The following is a 26,999-nucleotide window of genomic DNA, read 5'->3' as shown; positions in this document are numbered from 1 at the left end:
GTGCACGCATTACTGTCCTATATAGTATCACGTGCTTATTGGTAAATGAATAGTGTTACTACATTATCAAAGTTGTAGATTTGGGGATAATACAATGTGTTCCTTAATTGCAATGGTATGCTTAACATTGTTTAGAAAATGTTTCAAAAAATAACGGATGTCCTATCATTCATAATTTGTTTTTTTTTTTTTAACTTTTGGTATAACACACGAACACATGTCGTTTATTTGTATCATCATAGTCTAATTTATTCTGTTACATTGAATTAGGGAGATAAAAGTCTACGAAATAAACTTAAATCGTTTAATCCTTGCAGCAGTAAAAAGCTAAAGTTACATGAAACAGAAGGCGCTTATCCTTCTGAACCATCCAAATTTATTTTCTTGTACTTTTTCAGGAGTCTCCGTGTCAAAGTTCCGTTTGTTCATGTGTTGCTTTTTTTATTACGCTGAATTGATCTTGAGTTTGAATTAAGATTCTTTTGTCACGTTGGTATTCTCGTTTCCTGTTTTTGTTTTGTGTTTTTGTTAAATGAATCCACGGGGAAACGCATTAACATCAATCGTCAATTGTTTCACATTATAAAAACACAAAACTATATAATAAGGTGTTTTTTCTAATTCTTGTAATAATTAGCATTGAACTTCCCTAGGGATGTATGTATAATCATACATCATACAGACAGGAAACACGTGATCGTTGGTGATACCAGATTTTATTTATCACGTTTTAACGTGTTAATGCGACAATCTCAACAACTTAGAATTCAGAGAGAAAAAACACGATAACAGCCTTGTTAATGCCAAACATCAGTTATACTAGTTGTCTGTCGACGTTTTCTGACAGAAAATAAAATCTGGTATACCAGTATTATCTCTCACATGCATAGATGACTAGATATCACAAACATAAATGACTAAATATCACTCCCAAAAGCAAAAGGATATTGAAGCTGTTTAAATAGATTTGTTCTTTAAAAGTTTGATTTTTACTCTTCTTTATACTCTCCTTTATCTTTCTTTGTTCTGTTTTTGCGTTTGATTATACTGAATATGAAAATTCCTCTCGCGAAATCGTTAAGACAATCTTTAAATGTCAAATCCAATATGGTCGTGTGTCGGCCATTTTATTTTGTGATCAGTCCCGCATTCATTAAGGCACAACTTGGGGTGAAAGGTGCAATTCATTTGAAATTTGAGAGAGATCCTTCCATAACTGATCTGAAAAAAAGCAAAAAAATATCAAGAATTGTTTTGATGACGGACGGGCCACGGACGCAGGGCGGTGGGCTAAAAATCCCGGTTTCAGCATCCGCGTGATTGAGTGAGTGAGTGAATGAGAGTGAGTGAGAACGCTTGTGACGGCCACGGTGACAAGTTGTGTCAAGTTGTGAGTAAATACCGTCAATAACAGATTACACCTACTTAGTCAGCAGAGCGATCGCCTACAGCGATAACTTGGCAGGCAAACAAAGGCCGCGTCTATTCCAGCCCCAGTCATCTGGCAGTCTGCCAAGTGTTGGCAGCTGGTGTTTATCTTAATATGTTACTAAAAATAGATAAGCTCGCAAGTCGTAACTAGGCTGTGGAAATTTTCGTAGGCGTTTTCTGGGGATTTTCCACTGAGTAGCAAATTTATATCACGTGATCTCCGTATCGTATATCACGTACGCGCGGAAGTACCAGGGCATCATATGGAACGACTAGATACTGATCACGAAGAGGGAAGACAAAGAAGACATGTATCCTCTATAAATTAGTTATTGAGGCTGTAAGTCAGTAAAAGTAGACATTCGATTAATTTCATTTGATCCGGCATTTTTTTCAAAATTAAACAAAATTCTAGACTTGTTCTAGAGATCAGGAGGCATACACATACTTAAAAATCTTTTGATCATGTGGCGGATTCCATTTAAATGAGTCATACTGAAAACGTCGAAAATGTATATGACGTCATAACAGGTTTTTCCTATGACGTAATCAGAATTATTTTTGGCGATCTGTTTTTAAAGATGACGCCATATTCCTTTCCATATTTGTTGATGACGTCATGTAAAACTATTTGAGACGAATAAATATTACATCGTAAATATCGACATTTAGATGTTATCTGATGTCATATTTATGATGAACAACGTGATTTATTACGACCAGAGACGTATATGATGTGATATATACGTCTCTGTTACGACACATGACAACAGATCTTTGACTTGACAAAATTCTTTATTGCAAGGCTTCCTGTGTGACAATGACATCATATTTTGTGGATATTTATTACGTTATGTGACATATGTGCCTGTTTGCCGCCACGAGCCCCTTGGTGATTTGACAGCCTTTGTTAACATAGATACCCCATGGCGGTCCTCAGCTTTACGAACCGGAAGTAACAATGTGAAGCCCAAAAGCCCAAAGCGAGACTGCGATAATGGCGGCATGTTCGTATCGAACTAATCTGTTCCGATAATAATGCGATTACTTCCTGTTTTCAGGTGAAAAATGGCAGAGGAGGTAGACTTTACAGAGGAGGAGAATCCTTTCAAATTGTGCGTGCTTTGTGCAACTGATTTAAAGGACAAATCTCCTAAATTACTTCCATGTTTGCACACATTGTGCAACCCTTGTTTTCAGACGCTCTTCAAGGTACTAAAACCTGAAGATTCGAAGCCTAATGGCTCGAAAGAAGAGAGTGAAACAGAAAAGGAAAATTCTAGTAAAACCGACGGTACTGGAGAAAAAAGTGGCGATGACACAACTACAGGTGACCAGGTTTTTGTCGTGGATCTTGAAAAACCGACAAATGGTGATACTGCCAGTAAGTGTTTTACACCGGGTTGACAGTATTTAGTTAGATTTGTAAATTTACAGACTGGACCTGTTTCTTGGCCATGTACTGTACGATTTATAATCACATGTGTATATGTGCAGCTGTTTCAACTTATTACTGATAGATAATTACACATGATTACAGGTATTAAAATTCTCTTCGTAAGCTACATGTTGATAGTCCGAAGTGATAATTTACGTACAATTTTAGCTAAAATAAACAACTAAGACAATATTGAGGTATATATTTGTATTGTTTTCTGCGCTCGTCGGACACTCTTCTTTGAAATAAATATTTGTACCTTGTATTAAGCTTCTAAATGTACAAGAATACAACTTCTACTTGCACTTAAACAATAATCATCACAGTATGGTCCTTTTGGTCATGTGGCATTTATAACTAGAAGAGAACCAGAGATTACTAGTTATCTGAAAGAAGTACCATTCAATTGCATGAAGTGTTTTGAAGTGCATATGATTGATTATATTTTCTTTGTATCAATATATGTTATTTTTTTGTTTTTTTTTCATATAGTATGAGGAAAGTTACCAATATCTTCCTAAGTGTTTTGATAGCAGTACTAGCTGAAAGCGTTTGTTAGAAATTATGTGGTTATGATTTTAAAACAACTGTTTATTTATAATCAGTATGGTATTGCTTGGTTGCTTCAATAGGTCACATTTGTATACTACAGATTTTTGATGAAGTAGCTGGTGGTTGGAAATCTCAACAATTTATTGTTGTTCAAAGGGGAATTACTCTAGTTTGTATTGTAACATGAATTTGCATGTCATGATCATATGCAGGAAAATAATTACTGATGAAATAGTTTCAGATCATAGAAATTGTGAAATGCGATGTTCTATTTCCAAAGTAACATTTGTATCCTGAACTATCCCAAATAAAGCCTGCCATCAGAATACCTTCTGACGTGGATGAGTTACTGGTAAAATCAGCTTTTGTGGTTATTTTATTTCTTAAAAGGTTTGTGTAACAGACATATTATCTGGAATTGTACTATTCACTAACTACTTGAACAATTACAAACAACAATTTTTGAAAGATTGCTTTAAGTGAGTCCAGAAGACCTTTTCCAATCTTGACAAGTAGCTATGAGATATAGTTGGTTCCCCAAATTCTGCAGTCCGACTAGAAAATCATCCCTGTGTGAGTCCAGGACACAAATATCAGAGTTCCAAAAATTACTGAAACCAATGTTGGTTTATTTGAGTCTGAAAAAAAAAAAAATTGTAACGATTCAACATAACACTCTAGACAGTATTGTCAGGACAATGAGATGTTTATTGTTTAACGGGTCCTTTGATCTTAAGCAAAAAATAAGGAATGTGTTGATTATATCATATAACATGTCACAGATATATCTTTAAGGTAGAACAAAAAAGATACCTACAAGTATAAGAAGCACAAGGCTACGCTCACTTTAGGTATTTCCAGAAATGTGAAACTAGTGGCTAATTACAAAAGTAAAAGATCATCAGATCTAGAGCTCTTTTAATAAAAAAATGAACTGGGGTTGTTCAAGTTAAGTGTATTTTACTGATGTGCTGCTAGCTTGAAAGTTTTATCTTTATTTTCATGACGAAATTTGAAGAATTTTATAGTTTGGCTTAAAACTTATTACCTGCAGCCTGCCAATTACTTTAATGGGATTATGGTAATTATGAATTAAATGAGAACAATTAGTAATCTAGTACACATATTTGTTACAGGGATTCATAAGTAAAGGAATGTGTTAAAATGTGAATGTGTGAATATTAAATATATTAAGTCCAGTGTGAAATAAAGTGATTGTCAATATGTTTTCTTTAAATGTTCTACATTTTTCTATTTTCCAGAAAAGGATAGTGAGAAGAACAGTGAGAGTTACACAGTGTCCTGTCCAGCGTGCAGTGTTACAGTTGATAAAGGTTTGGTCATTGACAATCTGTTTGTAAATGTTGATGCAGACACACCAATTGTGATAGATGAAGATGAAGAGGAGAAAGAAGAAATTCATAAATGTACAGCCTGTGATGAAGATGAGGAAGCGTTATCCTTCTGTCTAGATTGTCGTGAATGGCTGTGTGATCAATGTGTTTTTGCACACAAACGTGTCCGCATAACCAAAGATCATTCTATTTCACCAAAAAGTGAACTTAAAAAAGACGATGAACCTCCTGTCACAAAAGGGCAAAAAAGCATGTTTTGTCATACCCATAAACATGAACCTCTTAAATTATTTTGTGAAACATGTGATAAGTTAACGTGTCGGGACTGTCAACTCTTAGAACATAAAGATCATAGGTATCAATTCATGAATGAAGCAATTTCTAAACAGCGTGAAATTCTTCAACATGTGGTGGTGAAAGTAAAACAAAAGTTACAAAATTACAATCAAGCTGACAAAATACTCCAAGCTAAAAACCAAGAATTAAAGACGAAATTGGAAGATGTTTGTGACAATATCAGAAATGTGACTGATACTCTTGTTAATGAAATTAAATCACATTCAGAGAAGTTAGTGTCACATTTAGAGAAATATATAAGTGGTAAAACCAGTGTCATATCAGATAAACAGAGGTTAGTTAATGATGCTGTGTTCCGGATGAAGCATTCAGTACTGTTTGTGGAAAATGCTCTAACATTAGGTGATGACCTGTCCATTCTTTACACGAAAGGCTCGATGATGAAAGTCCTTGATCAACTATCCCGTACAGGCATTCCATTTCACCCAAGCATTCTAAACTATGCTATCACATTCGAACATGAAAAAGACTTCCTCCTGAAAAACATTATAAAAGTGGGACATTTGGTAATTGATGGCACTAATTATCCAAATACATGGTTAGGGGGTCATGGAACATCACAACCTAGCACAGTGCCACTTCCTGGTGCCCCTTTCCAGACCAATGCACCACACTCCCATGCTGGCCCTAACATGACTGTACCACACCGGCCAGCAATCCCAGGCTTTGAGAGTGTGGCCGCAAGAGTGCCACCTAATATATACAATCATATTAAAAATCAAGTGAAGAATTATCCACCTGAAAAACAACGAGAGATGTTTCAGAAAATGGTTGAACAGTACCAGCTCCGACAACAGCAGAAAGCCATGCAGCAGTTTAGACAGCAACAACAACTACAGCAGCAACAGCAGCATCAGACACCACAGGGCATTTACAGTGGGATTCTTGGTGGCTCCAACTATTCACAGGTAGCAGGGCAGGTACCAGTTATTGAGGCCACTCGTAACCTCAACAATATTGCCAATGGGGGCATGCAGGTGCGTGCTCCTGCCATGTCCAGTGCACCAAGCAGATTCCCTGCCAGTGGCGCCATTCACAATTTGGCAAGCATGAATGCATCCTACTATAATTCTGCAGCACCTAGTCGACCTAATGCTCCTGCAGGAAATCGCAATCAGCCGCCACCATCTTACAGCAGACCTGTGGTACCCCAAGGTATGAATGCATATGCCATGCAGCAGCAAAACTTACCAAAGCGTAGCACGGCCCCTGACCAGTCTGGATCGGGTGGTTACAGTGCACCACGATCGGGCTTGTGTCAGGAGGCATCTGGGCCAACGCAGGCTGGGTACCGCCAGAGGCCACAAGTATCAACTGAGGGGCAGCACCAGCCATGTAGCCCCACTGCTGGGTGGCATACAAGTATCTGTGATCTTACCAATAAATATCTGCCCTCCACGCAATCAGGCCCCAAAACATTTGAGCAAACAAGATCCCCAGGTAAGGCCTGCCATCTCATTGTGTTGTTGTGAGTATATATACCCCTGAGTCAATTAGTTAGCTACTCATTTTCCCAGGCATTAGTTTAACCACTTAAATCACCAATAGAGCATGTATAGTCAATAATACTAACTACTGTTTGCACGTTTTTCTGTCCCAGTGTCGTTCTGTAGCAAGGGAGAAAACTCTTTTGAGTTATACACCCTTTTTTCCACACAGAAATTGGCTGCATGTTTGATAAAATACTAGTGAATAGTCTAATTTCACTGTGATTTTTCAAGATCAGCAGCTGTTTGTCTTTTTCATGTTTGCATGCTTTGAAGTAGTCGGTAGAAATACTCACTAATACTAACAGTCTTAGCTGTAAATGGCAGGGCCATGATGCTGTGTAATTTTAAAATACTGATTAACTGTTGATATGAAATTATCAACCCACATCCTTTGATAATAAAAAAACCTTCAATAATTCACTTTCTTCTATTTAAAAAATGTTCAGTTTTCATATTTGTAAGTAGCACATTATGGATACATAATTTGCTAAGTGTCTGGACTCTTAGACTCTCAAAATTGAAATAGGTTCACACCAAGCATACATAGCTGTTGAGTACAAGAATATGGACAAAAGATAATTTAAGACATGATACAAAGGTGATACATACTTGTTACAGTGTTACCAGAGAGGAGATATGGATGGGGAAAAGGGGAGTTTTGATTTTAAGAAATGATTAACAAATATAAAGTCCAAACTTGGTGATGGCCACAGTTTATCTTGCTGACCTGTCAGTATTCAAATGAACTAGTTTTCATTCATACACACAAATTACTCATCTTTCTGCCATGTACACATATTGATAAGTTTAAAGCTTTAACACCTAGTAGACAAAAAAGTACCTTTCAGTTGACTGCTTCGCATGGAAATTGCTTTTACTGTCATTCATGTTTAGTAAATTTTTCTTGGTTTGTCATTTGAGGTCTGATTGCGTGAAGTTGTGCAGGCAATATTTAAATAAAACCGGAGTGATTTACAAACATTTTTCAATAAGTTGTGCATGAGTCCATTTGTTATTATTTGTATGAACCCATATCAAAATACAATGTTTCTTTGTTTGGACGTACTAGCAAAATTCAGGTTTTGGTCATTATTAAAGACCAGGCTTTTTTTGTTCACATTGTTTAAAATTGATAACTGCTGTGAGTGAAATATATAAACCCTGTGCATTAAAGATGGTCTCTCTCAACATAAACATCTGAAAAAATGAAAAGTGGACAGCAACAAATTGCTGTAAATTGTTTATCCTAATATATATATATATATATATGTAAATGTGTGTTAACCAGATACTTTGTCACAAGTCAGCCTCTCAGATCTAATGTAAGCCTGAATGTTGTTCATTCACAAGAACAAAAGCAATGCTGTGCTTCAGATTCATACAATTGTAGTCAAATGACGACATTTTGTTGTTGGCCTTAATTTTATGTTGAATAATATTGTACATCAGTATCTAGACAACAGTTACTGCTAGTTATTTTGGTACATCATGGACCAGTGTTCTCTGTTTACCGATTTTTAAAGACAGGTGGTTAATAAGAAAATATTTAGACTGAATAAATGAACACTTGGAATTGCACACAACATGTATATAAAAGTAGCTTACATATTGTTGTATTATAAGGTGTTTTTACTTTTTGTTAATATAATACCTGGTAAATATTTTTTATGAAACAAGTGTAACTATTGTGTGTAATACAAGGTACCATAATATACAGTGTGGTTTACACATCTCTACTGAAATCAAATTTAAACGTGACTTGATCAATGTACAAAGTGAACACATCTTGTTTAGTAAAGGACAACACCAAGTAAGGTACAGTTGTTGTAATGGCAGGAAAAGTTTATAAAATGGAGAGATGCCAAGGGATTTTATTGGTTCAAACAACTTGTTATAGGTGCACAGGCTGCATCTCATGCCAACCAGACACCAAGTCCAGCAGGGGCAGGATTTGACCAATCAGGAGGTGCCAGCCAAGGTGGGACTAGGGTGACCCCTGACCTTTCACCTGCTACCAGTACTGCTGAATCAGGACATGGGGGACAGGCTGTTGGATCAACTACTAACAGGTATAATACAATGTTAGAAAATGTGAGTCGTAATGTATCTATCCGAACATTTTAAGTTGGTACCATGCATATTAAACATAAAACAACAAGCATAACAGGCATTTCATACAGCAATTATGGTTGTCGGAGAATTTCGAGAAAATCCATATTGTAGGTGAAAACCTAGGCTATAAAAAATGATACACATGATTGTATTTGTTGAGATATGTATACATTTAATGTTCTTTTTTCATTTCAGTCATGTAAAACAGGAGTTTACAGAATTTCCTCCATGTTCCTTTTCCCAAACGCAAGCACAGGTAATTCAGAACTTCCAGTACTAGTGTTTTAAGGCGAAAGTGATTGGAGATGTGTCATTGTGAAAAAAGCACTGAATGTCACTATTCAATGTTCTCAATATTGTTACATTTGGATGTGTCCATTTGTCACTGGTTATATTTCTTTGAATGGGGATTCAAGCCAACAATCCCCTCATTGATGAAGTATTAAGCTTAGCAACAAAGGGACAAATTTATATTTGATCAGGTATTTCAGTTCAGAATTTGTCACTTAAATTTACCATCTCATTGCTTTCTGGTACCTTTTTATTATCTGAATATCTCCTTAATTATTTTTGTTTGGTATTTCAAACATTCCATTCCATTGCATTGCCTACAGACATATTCCATTGCCTAATCATGTCTTTTGTCTTTGAAATCTTCTATATCATTGAGGAGGGTTGTCCCTTTTTAACTTGTGGTGCACAAAATTCAAAGAAAAAATAAAAACATCTTTCACAACCACTACAGCTCCCATTGCATCAATACATTCAGAATCACTGACAAGCCTTTTAATAGGTTAAGGTAGTTTTTTTTTGTTTTACCAAAATATTCTCGAATTAGACCAATTCAATAATGTCACATGTATGTTGTCCATCAACATTAATGCCGTTCATTTGGATAAATTGATTTGTTTTAAGCTGGGATCAGATTGTTGTTTGGTGTTCACACTGAATTTGATAATCATCAGAGTCAGGACTTTTTATGGATTGCGTATTTAAAATACATCTTTAACTTTGAGGATTTTATTATGAATATTTGATATCTTAATCTTTAATATCTTTACCTAATAAAACTCTGCATAACAGAACTTCGCTGCACTCTTTACAGGGTAGTTGGATCTCGTAGTCTTTGAATGTTTTGTGTTAGGAATGACAGTGGTGATCTCAAGATAGTCGTGTTAGATTCAGGCTTGTTAAAAACATTTCCATTTTAATTTGAAATCTAAACATTGTTTTGCAGTCTGTAACTTCAACGCCATCAGTACCACTGCCCTCCCAGCCACCACCACCACTTGTACACATGAAGCCACCAGTGGCTCCTGTTGGGGGAGGCAAGACCATGCCAGTCCCTAACAATAATGACCCTAATGAAGACTACTGTGCTGTTTGTCAGAATGGAGGTGACCTGTTGTGTTGTGACAAGTGTCCGAAAGTTTTCCACCTTAAGTGTCATGTCCCAGAGCTAAACACTTACCCAAGGTACGTCCAGTAAGTCCGCCTGGTTTTTTTTATTACCAATTTCTTACATATTGGGATTCTGAAAGACATACTCTCTGGATTTCTAATCCCTAGTTTACACATTAAGAGATTCTATTTACTCTTTACAATGACATAATTACTCCTTTTCTGAACTAAGGATCAAATAAGCGTTGTCACAGTTATAATAAAGAAAAGTGAAGAGATTTTATTTAGAACTTTTAACTCTTAACCAAAATTGATTGATCTTAAAACACATACAGGTAACATTCTATAGAACAAATTTTAACTTTCAACAACCACCAAGATATATCTTGTTCATTTTGAAAATGGACGTGTGCAGACTGTTTTTTAAACTGTCCTTCAGAATCCATTGTCTTTGTATTTGTTGACATTTTGACTTCATAGACATTTTGTCATCGTCAGTTGATACATTGGAGGAAAGTTTTTGATTGTAGTAGTTGATTTGTTTACAGTGGAGAATGGAGCTGTATCTTGTGTGCTAAGGAAGATGACTTGTGTCTGACACATAAGGAAAATAAGGATTTTACCATTGTACCAGGGACTGGCAAGAGAAAGGCTCCAACAGGACTCACAGACAATGAAATCAAGGTAGGCAACAAGGTTAGAGGATAAGGGCTTAAAGGTAATCTCTTGTGATTTGTTACTAAAAGGATTTTTATGTATGTGTTTATGTATTTTATTTTTTTTCCTGGTTTAGTCATAAACAGCTATGTAGCAGAACTTTCATTCAACTGTAATTAAACAGTATTTCTGTTAAGCTTCTGGTCGAGAGATGCGACATGGTAGAATTTCGTACGATTTCCTGGTTATTACTTGTAGTGAAGGAGGTTCTTGAAAATTGCCCATAGTTGACTCCAACGTAATTGTAAATCCAAATGCTATGTATAGTTGTCCACTTAGACCTATTAATATCATTATTCTGATAGAACATAATTGCTTTGTATTTACTAGGCCTGTGAACGGATACTGCTGGAACTATACTGTCATCAAAAGAGTACCGTGTTTCATGAACCTGTCAGCAAAGCAGTGAGTGATTTAAGTTTTGGTTATCCCATATAGTCACTAAAAATGTTTACAAGGCCATATGTTAGTGAATACAATCTAAAACAATGCTATTGAAGTTAATTATACCTTAAAGAAAATCTTTCATTCAAGAAAAAAATCTGATGTGAAATTTGTGTTCATGAATTATTTACACCTTTCTTTATATCTATATTTGATATGATATCAACCTGCAAGGTTGTATTTGATAAGGTATAGAAACTAATTTGTCGAGAACAATTTTGTTTTTTTTTAAATAATGTAATATAAAATAAGGTGATATTTTATATTAACTTCTCATATTATTTATGAATTCACGAGCAGGTCTGCATTTCATGAGGATGTAGGTTTTATGTTTTGTGCTTAATCAAACTCCAAAATGTTTTTTAAAGATTTTATGGAGCAAGATTTAAGAATCGTGTCAATCAAAGATAATGTTACTAAAGTAAGATGTGTAAATAGTAATTCTGTTTTTGTTTATAGGTTCCCAACTACTACAAGATCATCACCAATCCTATAGACTTTGGTAAAATTAAATGTAAACTGCAGCGACAGAACTTCAATCACTACAACGTTGTGGACGAATTCATTGCAGACATGCTGTTGGTGTTCAGAAACTGCAGAACTTACAACGATGTAAGTTCCACGGCGCAAGTACATAACATCAAAGTAGGAACTGATTCAAATTCTGGCATGATTAGCTGGGTAGATTGGCCATCCTCCAGCTTGCACCAAATGTCATCTTTATCCGGAAGATAAATGCATGGTTTTAACCTGAAATTCAGGTCTGCAATGAAAGTTTTTCAGTTGAAAGTCAATTATTTGATATATAATATTGTAATTTGTAATGGTATAAAGATGGAACACCTACCAACAAGGTTTATTGTTTAGGAAAATATAATTAACATTTGTCCAGGGTTTGAATACAGAAGAGATGAAACTCCTGTCTTAATTGATTACTGAAGTACACCAAGTCGAAGTGTTTGAATGGCTGATATTGTAGAAGCATTTAAATTATTGAAGTCTATGTTTACTTTCTACTCCAAACATGAGGAAAAATTTGTAGCAATTCTTATTGTTACATTTTGGTGTTGTTTCCTAATTCACAAAATAATTTCCAATATTTTTATATTAATTCACTTGACACTGAAGCAACTCTGTTTTTCTGAGTAATTTTTTTTTTGGGGGGAAAAGTATATGCAAAGCTCACAACTTATTTCACTATCAAAACAAGGTAGGCAAATTTGGACATATTTTGTATGTTTTTCTCTATGGAAACAATTAGGATTGCTTTTAATGGTCCTCATTTGTAACTCGTGGGTATTTGTAACGGTTAATGAGCAGTGTAGTTTTTCATACAGATAATGAAAACAGGGATGCAATTTATCTTCCGGAAAACATGACTTTATAAGCCTTGCTGAACTTTGATGTTGTGGTTTTATTTTTGGTCCCAACTTCACATTCTCTTTAAGTGAATGCTCTTCAGGTTATCACTTTTTATTTCACTATTCAATATCTTTTTTTTATGGGAGTGTTTATGTAGAAGTTTAATTTTACAGTTGATTTTGAATTTCTGTTTGGTGTGTTTTATTTTTATACTAACATGTATTATTTTCACATATGGATAATACAGACATGTTTTATCTGTTTTTTTTTTCATTTAGCATCAAAGATTGTTGAAGGGGTCATATTGTATCATAGACTCAAATCTTCCTTCTTTGTTTGAAAGTCTCTTTAGATGGAAGGGTTAGCTAATCATGATGAAAAGCTTGTACACAAACTAGATCACACTTTTCAGTTCTCATATTTCAAACTGTTGCAGATTGAAAAATGGATAAAAATGTGCAGGACATTTCTGATTTAATTTTCGGTATAGCTGAAACTCAATCGATTAAGATTTTGTTTAAAAATTGCTGATGAAATTATCTTTGGTATCATATTACATAAGTAATCTACTATGGTAACTAGTTCAAAGTAGTTTAATTTCCAAGATGATAGAAAAATATACTACTACTAATTTCTGAATGAAATACTGTTTCAAATATTTATTTACTTTCTGTTATTGCATGTTCTGAGATCCTTACAATACGTGTTTTGTTTTAGATTCAAAATAATACTGCATTAATGATTTGTTTTCTTTACTAAAATATCTTACTAATTTAGGCTATATTTGATATAAAAATCATTTCAAATGTAACATAATCATGAACATATTCCACCTATTATGTAACAGCATGACCTGAAGTGTTACCAGGATAATGGAAGACTGCCAAGTCTTTTTTTTTTTTTTAGTTGTGCTGTGTCCAATCTGAATATTGATGAATTATCACAGTCAACAGTAGATATCAGAAAACAAACAGTAACATTTTGGATTGATAAATTGAGCAGTGTTCTGAAGTACAAAGTCGTGCATAACTGAATTAGTGGTTTAAAGGTTTAACTTGTTTAGTTATATTCTGCTTAGTACCATTTATGAAGAAGAGGATTTATGTTCCTGGATAAATTTGAAATTGTCATGATTTAGTCTGCTGTAGCCTTCTTTCCCTTGTATTTGAACTTCATATTAATGTTTGTCATTAACTTGACACTATTCTGAAAAAAATCTGCTTGCGGACCTGCCCCTGTCTTGCCCCTGTCACATAACCTTTAGGTTATTCTAGATTCTAGTAAACATCTTGACCCCACCCCATAGACTTCAAGTTTTGTTTAGGAGAATTACTCCTAGTAACCCATATCATTTAATTGATCATTTGCTTAGCTGTAATAGGGAGGAAGTAGAGTCCTGTGTCTTAATTTGCTAAGAACAGCTGTTAGTTACACTTGACCAACCTAGCAGTGCTTTGTAACACTTGGCCTTTTTCAGAAAACTTGCATCTTCTTGAATACATCACAAGAACATCAACAACAGATGCACCTGTGAGAATGTGTGATAGATTACAAAACCGACATACTGTTTTCTTTGCAGGCAACTTCAGAGATCTGGAAACATGGTAAGATGGTTGAAGAGGAGTTTGAGAACCTGGTACATCGCTTCCTCCCCTGCTACGTGGATGTTCTTGATGAAGAAAGAGAACGCCCAGCTGTATCAACTTCTCCACAGGATCCAGCAGCCAAGAAGAAGCGATCAGAGGAATCTGCAGTTCATTTTTTCTAAGTTTTCATAAAAAATAAGGGTCTACATTTCAACATGGTGATATTGAAAAGTTGATGAGTCCTCATGTATTCATATTCTAGCTGTCTCATTTTCATGGTTGTGTTGTTCTTAAGCATTTACTGACTGTTGAATTTCTATAGTGCTGTTTGTGTAGATGTGCTGTAGAATATTTATAGGCCAGTAAATCCATGTTAGCATTGAAACCACATAAATGTAATGAATTCCGATCTAACTGTAGTATTTCATGGGTTAAAAACAATATCAATACCTGTTATGTGATGCTGTGCACCTCATCTAGAGGAGGTAACTTTGAATGGTCCTATTGTTTAAAAGGAAGTATTTCCAAAACTGTCAATTTTAAAATTGTAGTAACAATTTAATTTAGGGGTTGTCCACCCTATGTTTTTCTTGAAGAAATAGGTACATTACAAGCTGCGCACCTATACCTTGTACCTGGGCATTGTATCAAGTGACATTAGTTGGCAATCCTCTGGCCTTTGTAATTTCATAGTCTTTGACATAATTCAGAATTTACCATCTTCAAATGTCTTGTGATGTACAAACAGAGGGCTGCTATTTGTAGAGTTTGGGCTTGACAATAGAAGAGTATTGAATTAGGAAATCTCTGGAGTATAGTTCCTATTTGAAGTTTGAATTCAGTTGGCTTGCAAGCTTGTCACGTTAAAGTATATTTAAACAAATGGACAAATGATAGGTAGTGTAGTTATTTATTTTGTAGGCTGACCAATATTGGCTCCAGGAGTCGGATATCAAGAACCAAAACTGATGTACATACTCCATTATATAACCACTCTATTTATTTACGACCCTTTATAAACTTGATAAAGATATATGTTGTTGAATGAAATTTCTTGAGAAACACGCAATACTTGGACTGAATTCAGATCAAATTGTCTGGTATGTTGTCTTACACAATACATTACTCAATCATGATGTTGTTAGGTGCAAGAAATTAACACGTTTTCATACTAATTGTCATGTCTTGACAGAAATGCACAAAAGTTGTCGTACAAATGGATGATTTATAAACAGTTTGAGATTAAATGTCACTGCTTATTTATATAACAGGTGTGTGCAAAATTAGGGTATTATATATTATATACATTTTGCAGACTATTTCAAAGATATACATGGCACACAGAATTCAGAATGTAAATATCGACAAATTCCGTTAAATTTGAAAAGAAATGTTCAGACCTCTCAGGAACATAGGTACATGTTTAAAAAAAAAGATGCATATTAAACAGTGCCCTTTCATCTTGTAGCAGACTTTTATTGTGAAAAGTTGAACCCTGCATTTTAGACAACTGCTGATACTGATGAAGTTCATGTGATCAGTAATCTATAGATCTACAGCCCAGTCAAATAATTGATTAGTGCTATCTCTGTGTATAAGTTAGACACGGAATGTTAATTACAAAACGTTGTATAAAAACTAATTAAGTTATAGTGTGAATGTGACTAGTTGGAGAGGTGTGTTGAAACATGTACATCCAGTTTACCAAAGAGTAAATAAATGTTTACATACATTTTATTTACAAATTTGAATTGCTCTCAGCCTTTACTTGTTTGATTCAAACTTTTTGATTAAATATGTTACTTAATCAACTGTAGTGTACAGGAGAAATCTTTTAAACCTTTACAACTTCTATACACAGCAGTTAGTAAAATTCAGCTCTGTCAATTCACAGACGGCAGAATCCATATTATCCCTACTTGTGTAATGCGTAATCATCTTGAGGCCAGTCTTAATTACAAGTTGAATTTGAAGAGTATCCATTAAGAAGATTTTGGCTGGGGAAAGTTTTCATGTGGAGAATTATGGATTTTCACATGAAAAAGTAATATTAAATGTATTTATCCTTGCATAATTTTGCTGTTGACACTGGGAATGTTGCAGACGAGAAATTACCCTGACATTGCAAATGATGTAACAGATGTAGTAAATTTCTTCCATTACACAATGTATGTATGACCATGTTACTTGCATTTGATGATGTCTGTTTATTTATGTCACTGTGATGTTGAAATATTTTCTGATGTATAGAACGTACTCTGTGAAGTTGTGCGTGCGTAATGTCCTTAACATACCACCGGTTTTGCAAATGTGTCTGCCAGTTATATGTCTGTTTTTTGTTACTGATGTACGATATCCTGTAGAAATATACATACTTTGTGAGGACAGGTGTGTATTAAGAAATATCCAATTGTGTTCTGTAAATATTTTAAGTCTTGAAGGAAATATGTGACTAATGAATATTTTGCCATGTTTAATTTTGATACTTTCATGCAATTACTGTTTGCATGATCCACAAACATGACTCATAAAAAAGTCAAAAGAAAAATTTGGTGTTATTATTTTTTGATAATATCTTGCCTTCTACAGATTCACAGATTGCATTTTAGGACTTTAGTTTAATTGAATGTATTTTACATGTTTACATGAAAATTTGAGGACGAGACAAAATCAAAACAATATACCACTCTTCGATGCATCGGGGCCCAAGCTCAATCTAGTGAACCACTATGAAATTACTCTAACCATACATAGTGTTAGATCTGTCAAATCTGAGATAAGTCTTGGTAAATAAAAAATGGTTTCTGAGCTTTTTGAAGCCAGGACGCTTAACCTCAAGTGCCTCTACACGATGCGGATGTGACGAATTGCATTAAATGGACTAAAACAGTCTTTGATTCTGACAACACATATTCTTGTAGAATGTTCGTGATCAGCATGATTTAGAGTCATTGAACGGATACAAATTTGATCGAAAATTATAACACTTTAGGAACTTGGGGAAATCACAGAGCAAACGATAAGAGTCCCGTAAATCCAGTTTCAGACCTCACAAACTTGCCAATGGCTAGGATGCAGTTTGTATAAACGTAACCGTCATGCCATTTTCGGTTGAGTGGCGTTGTGTAATTGTCGCACCCATTGTACAACATTTGTTTTAAGAGCATGAGAGGCAAGTCTTTCCGAGTTGTTTTCCGAAGTCGATCGGTGATTGAACCTCCCTGGACGAAGCCATAAATATGAATGACTTAACGTGTGCCTTAAGACGGCAGGAATTATCATTTGTATATCAACAATTCGAAAGGCTGAAAAATGGTTGAGCATGGAAGGTCTGCATAAAAATGTGATTTTGAAGTGTATGTTAAGATTGTCCTTTATGAAGCTCACTGACATATGGGTCTTGTACAGCGTTACAAGCACGGCTGTGATTTTCAACGTCATATCATATCCATATTCACTATCATGAGGTGTTCTTTGAAAATCCCCCCCCCCCCCACATCCCATATCACATTGTAAATGTAATATGGGATGTGGTAAAGAGGGGCTCGTGGGGACCGAAGCCCGAAGTTACCGAAGGATGTAACAATGGATACCATTCAGTTGTGTGAAAAAGAATATTTTCATTGTTTTTGACTTATGACATCACACGAAAATCAAGAAAATACATAAATCCATTCAAATGGTTATTTCATCTTCAATTAAGATAGGCCCTCACTGACGAGTAATAAAATAATGAGACGGATGAAGCTTAATTCATTATTTGGCTCAGCTGTATCTCATTCTTAATTCATATAGAAAGTACTATTCACTCGTTGGTCTTGTGTGTAATCTTTCATACAGTTCATAAAAATCAAAGAAATGATACAAAGAATCTGCCAGATAGTTGTTATTCCTTTATTTTTTTAACAGAATGTACAATACAAGACATATTTATACTTCTCTGTTTCAGATGTCAACGCATTCTCTGTTTATATCGGATAAGACAAATAAAGAAAACAATGTATAGAAAAAGACGTTGAAGGATTGAACAAATGACGAACAGAAATATTTTTAGAAAAAAAAGGAAACAAAGAAAAAATTAAGTTTTTTTTATAAGTTTTTGATAGCGAATCTGCAACTCACTTTCTCTTTTGGTAAAATGCCATTTTTACGCTTTGTATATCTTCAAGCTTGTTGTAAATGATTAAGGGATTTGATCTTTTATTATGCTTTGTACACATATAAAGGTGTCTTTTTACCTTGTATCGACTGACAAATGTTTGTTAGGATACCGATCCCGAAGAAGTCTATTTCCCTATTTTAAAATTTGTTAAGTAAAAAATTCAGTTACTTAATTCGATGTTTTGTTTCTTACTGAGTTTGAAATCCTTATCTTAGAATATCAAGATACATTTTGTTTACTTTTTCTCCCCTTTTCATACTATAATATATTTTTCAAATTTCTATATTTATTTCTAGTTTTATTGCCTTTGATATTTCAATTACTGTTTCTGTGTTGGAATTTTGATCGTTTTTTTTCTATATGAAGCTAATTTTTAAAGTGGTAACTTGGACCGAGTAACGCTGATCAGAAAATGAATACAAATATATGTAGACAGCTGTCAAACTTATTAAAAAAGATACAAATGATGTCATGATCGTAAGACCCGTTTCTATTATTTTCAGTAAAATAAACGTATTCGAAAAAAATCAGTATCAAAGCACTTGTGAATGTTAATGTAGACTTTTAAAAGCAGTTTTCCACTTAACATGGTCCCATATAAGGTAGCTGTCTGAATTTTTAAGTTTTACTCAAACAACTTTCATCGTCTTTCGTACCAATAATGCAAGTTGATATATATTTATTATTTTACAATCCTATAATCGAAGTAGGATGATAATAATGATAAATACGGAAAGTCGTCAGGTTCCTGTCTTCAATGGCAGAGAATGTCTTTAACTGCTGTTCGTTAATTGTGCCATTGCCCCTTCGCTGATCATAGTGAACTTCGTTTCATTAAGGATGATGTGTTTAATTCATGTGTTATATTAACATTAGAATGTTGCGTGTGTTATGTTTGATAGGATTATTTGATACACTATACACTGTACATACTGTTTTTCACGTTGTATTTTGTGTTGCACACATTGCATTGAAAGACCACGAAAGCTGAGAAAAATTGAGCATTTTGTAAAGAAAGCACAAAAAACCACACAGAAAACCACACAAGGCACATGCAAAACTGATCGTTTGCTTACATATAAACTGAACTCCGATCTGAGTATCGCTACAGATACTTCCTCATCAAAACGATGGCACATCGTTTAACAACACCCAGAAATATCAAGATGTCCAGTAAGGATGATGTTATACAAGTACATAATCATTTTGGACGCAATCCTCTAGAACATATAACTCGTTGTTTGACATGTGAGTACTTACAATACCCTCCAAAACTGTTTATGTCATAATTTTTCTCAGATCAGTCTGTACACAATCTTTTGTCCTCCTGTCCTTCTTGTCATGGCAGCATGTTTCGGAACTGATGCCGCTTTCTTTGCTGTTTTGGCTGGTATGACTCATTACGCTGTGTTTCTCGTCCAGAGTTGTTTCCCTTACGTCGCCAGACTGCCTGTCATCTGTATGAGCGTTGCTAACATAAGACATTGAACTGAGTTGTCTACACTGTTTTCCAGACTGAGCAATACTTTCCTGATACTCCAACATCTCATCTTCGTCCTCGTAAGCCGAGTCCCTGTTGTTGTTTTTCAGCAGTATATACCCCTCATGACGAGACGACAAACTCCGACGTTTGCATGGGGATAATCGAAAGTCTTTTGATGAACACGGCAGTTCGATTAGACTATTTGATTTATACGAAGGCATATTTCCTTCCAGATCAAGGGAGTTGCGCCAAAGAAATGAAAGGTGGGATGATTTTCTCCATTCATTGATGTCTGATTTTTTGTCATGTGAGTCACTCTGTACTGGAAGCCGTAAAGTTGGTTTAGTTTCTGAACTTTGTACATTTGGTGCTGAATTACCATGCTGAAGTTTCCCCGAATCGAAATCCGTGACAACATTTCTTAATTTTTCTTTGTTCTGACGGTATTTAGCAAACAATTCTTGAGCAGTGACATCCTTTTTTACAATACCATCTTTTCGAAAAGAACGTTCCAGATCACATTCACGCGAACTTTCCAGCACTGTCTGTATGTCAAGGCCTTCTCCACCAGTCGTAGCAGACGTCCCGCGGGTAGCACTGCCACGGCGTCGCGTATACCTCTTTATGCAGTTAACCTTTGGTTCATCGCCTAGAGTTGAATCGTCTGATCCACTTTTCATGTCTTTTCGGTCAAAATGAATAACTATTTGTGATTCTGATCCTGCTAATCCGACAGATAATCGTCTTTTCTTATCACCACCCATGTTTTCCATCACGTCTTTACCAGGTGACGAATCACGACGAACGAAAAGCCTTGTGGTAGGAGGGCCCTTGTCTTCACTAGATACAGACATACCGCCAAGCAAACTATCTCCAGACTGTTTCCGGAAGTATTTGCCATCAATGCCATGTGGACTAAGAAGTCCATCCGGACTGCTTACGCCACTATATGAATTGCTACAACTGCTTCTCTTCTCTGTGCCCATTGGGCTGTGCAGCTGTAGGTGTCGCCATGACGATCCGCAGCCGAGTGATACTCTACGACTATTTAGGCTTGAAAGACTTCTCGATATGGACGATTCTTCAATCCGTTTGCATAACTTGACACAGTCACGTTTGAATTGTTTCGTAAATATTGCATACAGGAATGGATTTGCACAACTGTTGAGCGGCAAGACAAATATGGTAAGAATTTTAGCTTCATTCAGGCTTATAAGTTCACTTCCGAAAGCAGCTGTCGCAGAAAACAGAATGATAGGCGACCAGCAAAGAAAATCTGTGAAGATAAGAATGGCCATTCGCTTGGCAACACGGAAGTCTTTAGTGTTCCACGCTTGTGATCCCAGTATTGAAATATAAATTTTGATGTAACAGGCTATGATAGCGATGAATGATATAGCGTTGAAAATCATGATGAAACAGACGTAAGCTGTAAAATATGAAAAGGTAAAAAAGTTTGAAACCAAAAAGGAAAATAAAAGATGGTGATTATTGTAAATATTTTTCTTTCAAAAATGACAATCAGGTTAAAAATCACTGCGACAATTATATCATTTTTGCTGTAAGGTGAAGGCAATGACAAGAATATTAGTTAATCTAACCATTGAACAGTTTTTCATTTTGCATTCATGCACATAGGCGCAAAATTGAATCAAGCGCATTTTGAATTTGCCTTTATCAACTTGGCATACATATGTCCATAAATGACAAATGGATGCAGGTCAATTATTATCTTTATCATTTTCAATTTCCGTCTTGTAACAAGAGGAGAAACCCTCATTCTGTTCACATTATTTGCAATATTTCTACGCTGGTACAGTCCATGAGCTAGTAATACACATCTGATTAAGGTTACATCTAAGTGATGCCATTTAATGGTAAATATTAGAAGATGAACACCCAAACAAGAAGAAGATATTGGAATGTGGTTTTGACCAATTCTTATCAGCAGCATTGAAAACATTCACTTACCCAAGGATTCTCTTTCACTGGTTTCAAAAGGAAGACAAATGGCAAATTTTCGATAGTCACTGATCTCGAAGAGCGGAAGACTAGCAACAGCTATACAGAAGATCCACCCAACAGTCATTATGACTCCTGATAAAACAAAACAGAATTATACCATGATAAATGACGCACATAGACGGACATACTTATCAGGCTTTTGCGATATCATATTCAAACTGAATAATTGGAATGATTGTCTTGCTGTCATATTGATGTAAATGCCGTCACCATTTGGAAAACGAGCAATTATTATTTGTATTATTACCATCATGTCTTTGTAAACATACAAGATTTCATTGCATGTTGCAATTGAATAAATAGCGATATATGAACTGTTAATATAATGCAAAAGGAATTGATTTTTTATGTATTGAAAAGTGAAATTCTATTTGGTGTCTTTTGCACAATTCTTTAAAGATTGTCTGTGGATCGATCTCGGACGGACGTGAAAAGGAAAGGGGCCACTTGCCGGACCACGTGAGTTTTCCCCGGGTACACCGAAACCTCCCATAACAAGACCCCTAGCGCGTTTACATACGGGCCAATAATAGTGATTAGTATACATTGAAATAACATGTCTCGCAATTGTTGTTAAATAATTAGTTAATTACAAAGGGATATGTCAGATAGGATCAATATACCCACAGAAATCATGATAAGCAACACCTACTGTGTCATATGCTATACACTGACACTTTCGTAAAATCTATCAGTAAGTTACTGAATCTGGTATGTATATGATTTTCCAATAATTCCATCATGCTGTCAAGTGGAAACACACATTTGCCTGAGACTACGCCAGTTTTATTTCAATGTTTGCACTTCAATATTCTATGATTTCATAAAAAAATCACAAAGGTTACAGAGATAAGATACAAACATTATCGGTGAAGGCAACAGCAGAAGAAAATCTATAATTTTATTGCATTGATTAGTCAGTACGTTAGGCATATCTGATATCTCACAATCCACTATTGGCTGGACATCACCTTTATCTAGGATCAGTTGTAATATGTATTGCAGACTGTGATATATGAAACTTTCATAAATTACACGGAGTTGATTGTAGTTACCAGCGGATTTCAATGTGAGTCGTTTGTTGAACTGGAGTGCGTGTGAGATGGCATAGTAACGTTCCACCGTGATAACAGTCAAAGTGAACACACTCAGTTCACTTGAGAATACACCAAGAAAACCCGCCACCAGGCAACCAGGACTCGTCTGCCAACGGATAGCGTATTGTTGGAACTCCCCTTGGAAGAAAATAAAACGGGATGGTTTGAAACAGATTTGTCGTTGTTTGTTTGATATGCTTTTAGGGGATGTTTTAATCGAAAAACAGTAAAATGAAAGAAAATGTAATAGTTATGATATTCTTTTTAATAACAAAGGGAAATATTGCTGATTAGCGTGTAAAACAAAAGTGGTCAACAGCGGTAGCAAGGCGATAAAGTCATTGCGCACATACACTGAGAGTACCAGTCGATACAAATCGTCCAGAATTTCCATGCGTTACATGAACATAGATTCACCCAAGAAATTATGTTTGGTCTCTTAATAAACATTTCATCAACAAGGACAAATGTTCAAGCAATTTAAGAATCTCTTAGTTGTATTCTATTAGTATTACAAACCTCTTTTCGTGTAAAAAGGAAATGTATATGCTTAAAGATAACACATTATAAGTTATCGTTGTTTCGTCCAGAGGAAGCAACATTGTTCTTAATATTGGAACTCTTGTGTTGAAGAAAAAACAACATAAAAGAAGGTATAATTTGACAATTACAAGTGAATTTTCTCTGCTTTGTGAACACAAGTCGAACGAAAACAACCCCAACTTGCCACTTTCACAGCACTAACAGTACTTACCAATGGTTGAGGCATCGACAATGGCTAACATGCCCAGATATACACCCATACAGAAATCGGCACAGGCCAGATTGCATATGAGGAATCTTGGAACTTCCATCTTGGATCGTCCACTTATAGACACAAATAAAACGATACCATTCCCTGCGACTGCAAGGAGGAAGACCATCCATACGCCACAACGGAGCGACCACCATCCGAACAGATCGTCACAGGGTAGGAATGGACCTGAAATCAGAAATGGAAACGATAAAAAAATCAATTCTGGTTGGTCGAAATATTTTGTATATTCGTGAAAAATACAATTGCTATTCACCTTTTTGTTTATTTAGTGTTTTTACAAATTGTGTTACTACTGGTTAATACAAATTTGGATCATTTTTTATTAGGTCACATATATTCCGGGTTCCTGGCGATTCTTATTTGTTGGCTACCGACCATAATCATATTTCCATGTTAATTTTGTCCATGTTTTGTTTGTTGGCTATCACCAAAATTGAAGTACCCCGAGGCAAATATTCAGATAGACGCTTGACAAATATTTATACAGACCGATGTCTAGCATTCTCTCATAAGACTTGCCTTCTTTTGTAAGGAGAAAATTTTGACATTTCAGATTTGAAAAACTTATGTTTCTGGAAGCAATGCCATAATGTGATGTTAGGATTAGGCACACCGACTTTTAAATAAAGAAATAATTTCAAATAAGCATTTGAATAATTTGACTGTAAAAGTTAGGAATTATGTTTGATTGAGAACACTAGCTCGATGGCTTGTATCATTTTTAAACACAGCTGTATTTCAAATGCTCTTATATAAAAATGCTTATCTGCGATCAGCATTGACTAAAATAATAACAGTATATTCCTACTTACCAACCCTAATGTTTTAGGCAGAAACCCGAAACAGATGTTATGGCCTTATCAAGTTTTTAATGTATCTCCAGTGTAGGATATTGACAATGATGATCAAACCTTGTAAGAATGTAATGACACCATGTAAAAGTACATTTACTCTCTCTATTCATATCGAATTGGTATCATGCTAAATGTTTTCTCAAACTACAGAGTTGTAATCGCTTTAATAAGACATGCTGTCTGTGTTGTCATAAGAATATTAATGTGTTGCGAACACATTTATAAAGCCCATTCTAATGATAGAAATATTATATCCTTTGTATGCCAGTCACGCTACTCAGAGGACAATTTGAAAGCAATGCTAAAGAACAACGGACGAATTTCGTGACTTCATATGCATTGTGGAAATTTTTATTTCTCGAAGGTATATGATATTACAGTATTCCATCAAAAGTCTAGCCAAAAACCCTGTGTTTGTGTTACATGGAACACTCGGTGCGATATTATCAATAACCTGTTTGGAATAAACCATTGTGATATTAATGAAAGTAACGTATTTGGAAATAGTCCATTGACATTGATGGAATGCTTTTGTTTATCTATTTATTTACTGTAAATATCCTTATTGATTTTTTCTGTTCGTTGAATGTGGGGTTGGGATGTTTTCGTTCTTTTCTTGTTATGAGAATTTATATTTACAAATGCCACCGTTTCCTTTTTGACAGTTTACTGGGAAGGTTATACACCGGCATCGTCGGTCTGTTAAAACTATTGCTGTCAGTAACGTTTAAATTCTTATCTTTAGCAAAGATGATCCAATCCGCTGGGGATATAAGGCTGATATGCGATATTCAGAACTTCCTCTCTCGAAAGGATTGGCACCCCATAGACAGTTCAGAGAACACAGCAATACCCAGAATATAGGATTTTAGATATTTGATTTGTTGATTTAGTTTGGTTCATATCTAACTGCAAACCTGGTAAAGGCGTACAATCCACAGGCTTTCTCACGTGAATTATTTCATCTGCTCTATCCATTGCATCCGAGGGAGTGATGTCCCCATTATCATCACCAGGGCCCACGTAAATCGCGTAGTGATCAATGCTGATAGTCTCATCACTGTCAGGAAAAGTTTGGTTATCTAGCTCAACAGAATAAAAACAGCTGCTTTTGATTCCATCGCATCAGAATGGCAGTTTATTTCTCATTTTTAGAAACAGCAAAATAAAAGTATAATTAATAATTATTCTAATATGAAAAATACAGACTTCTTTTTGAATTGTAAGTTAAACAATGAAGTGAAAGTATAACAATTAAATCATATATGACAGTGAATGAATGTTCGGAATGTGATGCTAAAATTAAATAATAAATTTCAATGTTAGTTTCGAAAACAAATCTTTGTTTCGAGGATAATATTATAGTTTTTTTTTTAAATAAGGTGATGATAGCAAAATTATTTTTCTTATGCACATTGATCAGATACCTACCAAAGTCCATATCATCATCAACAACACCATGCTTATGATTAAGCCAGCGGACATCCTCCTTCAATTTGGTTTCTCCATAGTCCTAGAATCAATTTTTGTACAAACTGTACTTAGGTATACAGCGTCTGTTACTTCACAAATACAGAGACAACTAATCTTATTTGAATGTTATTAAGGATAAGGTGTTATATTAACTGGCGTTCTCTATATATTGTGGGTGAAAAAAAAAAAAAATGAAGCAAACGCTTATTAGAATCTTCCAGTTGTTTGTGATGAGGTGAGGCAAATACACATAAATCAACAGCTGAGTGTTTAACCAAACCAAAATTATCCAATATCGTAAAATTAATTATCTTTTTCCTTAAGAAAGGGCATATTTATCTCCCCATATTTCCACACGAGGAATTCCGTCTCCTATCATTTGCATTTCCAGTTCTAAAACATTGACGTGCCGGAAAATTATTAATAAATTTACTGGACGTGATAGGAAATTATATGAAACAATAGCTTCTAACGCTATCATGACTTTTATAATTGAAATAAGGAAAAACGAAACTCTTAGAGTGTATTTTAATTTTAAGATTCCTTTGGATCGGGATAGCACCTGTCTCTGGCCATGACTCCATATTACGTCACAACCGTATCATTTACATGTTCTTTGTTAAAAGTAGATAAATATACAACGTGTTTTCTTTGTTACCTTTCTGCCGCCATATATGAAGTCACAACAATGGTAGGCATATGACAGGACAAGAATTTCGATGTTAGGTAGTCTGGCAGAAGGAAGGGCTTCCTGAAGGTTGGTATTATGGAACGTTTTTAAAACTCGTAGTTTCTGTAGACCGTCAATAGGTAGGCGTGGAAACTCATTCTCACTTAAATTTC

The 26,999-nt window shown here is 35.1% G+C and overlaps 2 protein-coding genes across 4 annotated transcripts in view; one reads left to right on the top strand and one right to left on the bottom strand.

Moving 5' to 3' along the window:
* Positions 1 to 2,429: 2,429 nt before the first annotated feature.
* On the top strand, positions 2,430 to 16,785 carry LOC132560211 (E3 ubiquitin-protein ligase TRIM33-like). 3 transcript variants are annotated; one of them, XM_060224870.1, is made up of 9 exons: positions 2,430 to 2,815; positions 4,684 to 6,288; positions 8,521 to 8,692; positions 8,931 to 8,991; positions 9,973 to 10,211; positions 10,685 to 10,820; positions 11,184 to 11,258; positions 11,757 to 11,942; positions 14,239 to 16,785. In XM_060224870.1, exons 1-9 carry the CDS (start codon positions 2,500 to 2,502, stop codon positions 14,425 to 14,427), a joined length of 2,979 nt encoding a protein of 992 aa, XP_060080853.1. In that variant the 5' UTR covers positions 2,430 to 2,499; the 3' UTR covers positions 14,428 to 16,785. The 3 variants fall into 3 exon arrangements, with proteins under 3 accessions (XP_060080853.1, XP_060080852.1, XP_060080851.1); XM_060224869.1 differs by having other exon boundaries at positions 4,684 to 6,573; positions 11,757 to 11,909; XM_060224868.1 differs by having other exon boundaries at positions 4,684 to 6,573.
* A 2,900-nt stretch (positions 16,786 to 19,685) lies between these two features.
* LOC132560200 (leucine-rich repeat-containing G-protein coupled receptor 5-like) overlaps positions 19,686 to 26,999 on the bottom strand; it is a 78,407-nt gene continuing 71,093 nt past the window's right edge. The window contains exons 14-20 of the mRNA XM_060224853.1: positions 26,815 to 26,998; positions 26,142 to 26,196; positions 25,601 to 25,765; positions 23,767 to 23,994; positions 22,971 to 23,150; positions 21,862 to 21,987; positions 19,686 to 21,319 (exon numbers count right to left, since the gene is read on the bottom strand). Of these exons, the coding sequence (XP_060080836.1) occupies positions 19,686 to 21,319; positions 21,862 to 21,987; positions 22,971 to 23,150; positions 23,767 to 23,994; positions 25,601 to 25,765; positions 26,142 to 26,196; positions 26,815 to 26,998 (2,572 nt within the window). The remainder of the gene's footprint in view (positions 21,320 to 21,861; positions 21,988 to 22,970; positions 23,151 to 23,766; positions 23,995 to 25,600; positions 25,766 to 26,141; positions 26,197 to 26,814; position 26,999) is intronic.

This window comes from Ylistrum balloti, unplaced genomic scaffold (assembly GCF_031769215.1).
Source record: "Ylistrum balloti isolate Yb309-2 unplaced genomic scaffold, AGI_CSIRO_Ybal_v1 Utg371032, whole genome shotgun sequence".
In the NCBI taxonomy this organism is placed as follows: Eukaryota; Metazoa; Mollusca; class Bivalvia; order Pectinida; family Pectinidae; genus Ylistrum; species Ylistrum balloti.
This window is presented reverse-complemented; position numbering and strand designations above follow the sequence as displayed.

Coding starts and splice junctions, on each gene's coding strand:
- LOC132560211 (XM_060224868.1), top strand. CDS start 2,500: ATGGCAGAGGAGGTAGACTTTACAGAGGAGGAGAATCCTTTCAAATTG. Junction 8,693..8,930: donor GTTGGATCAACTACTAACAG/GTATAATACAAT, acceptor TTTTCATTTCAG/TCATGTAAAACAGGAGTTTA. Junction 10,821..11,183: donor TCACAGACAATGAAATCAAG/GTAGGCAACAAG, acceptor TGTATTTACTAG/GCCTGTGAACGGATACTGCT.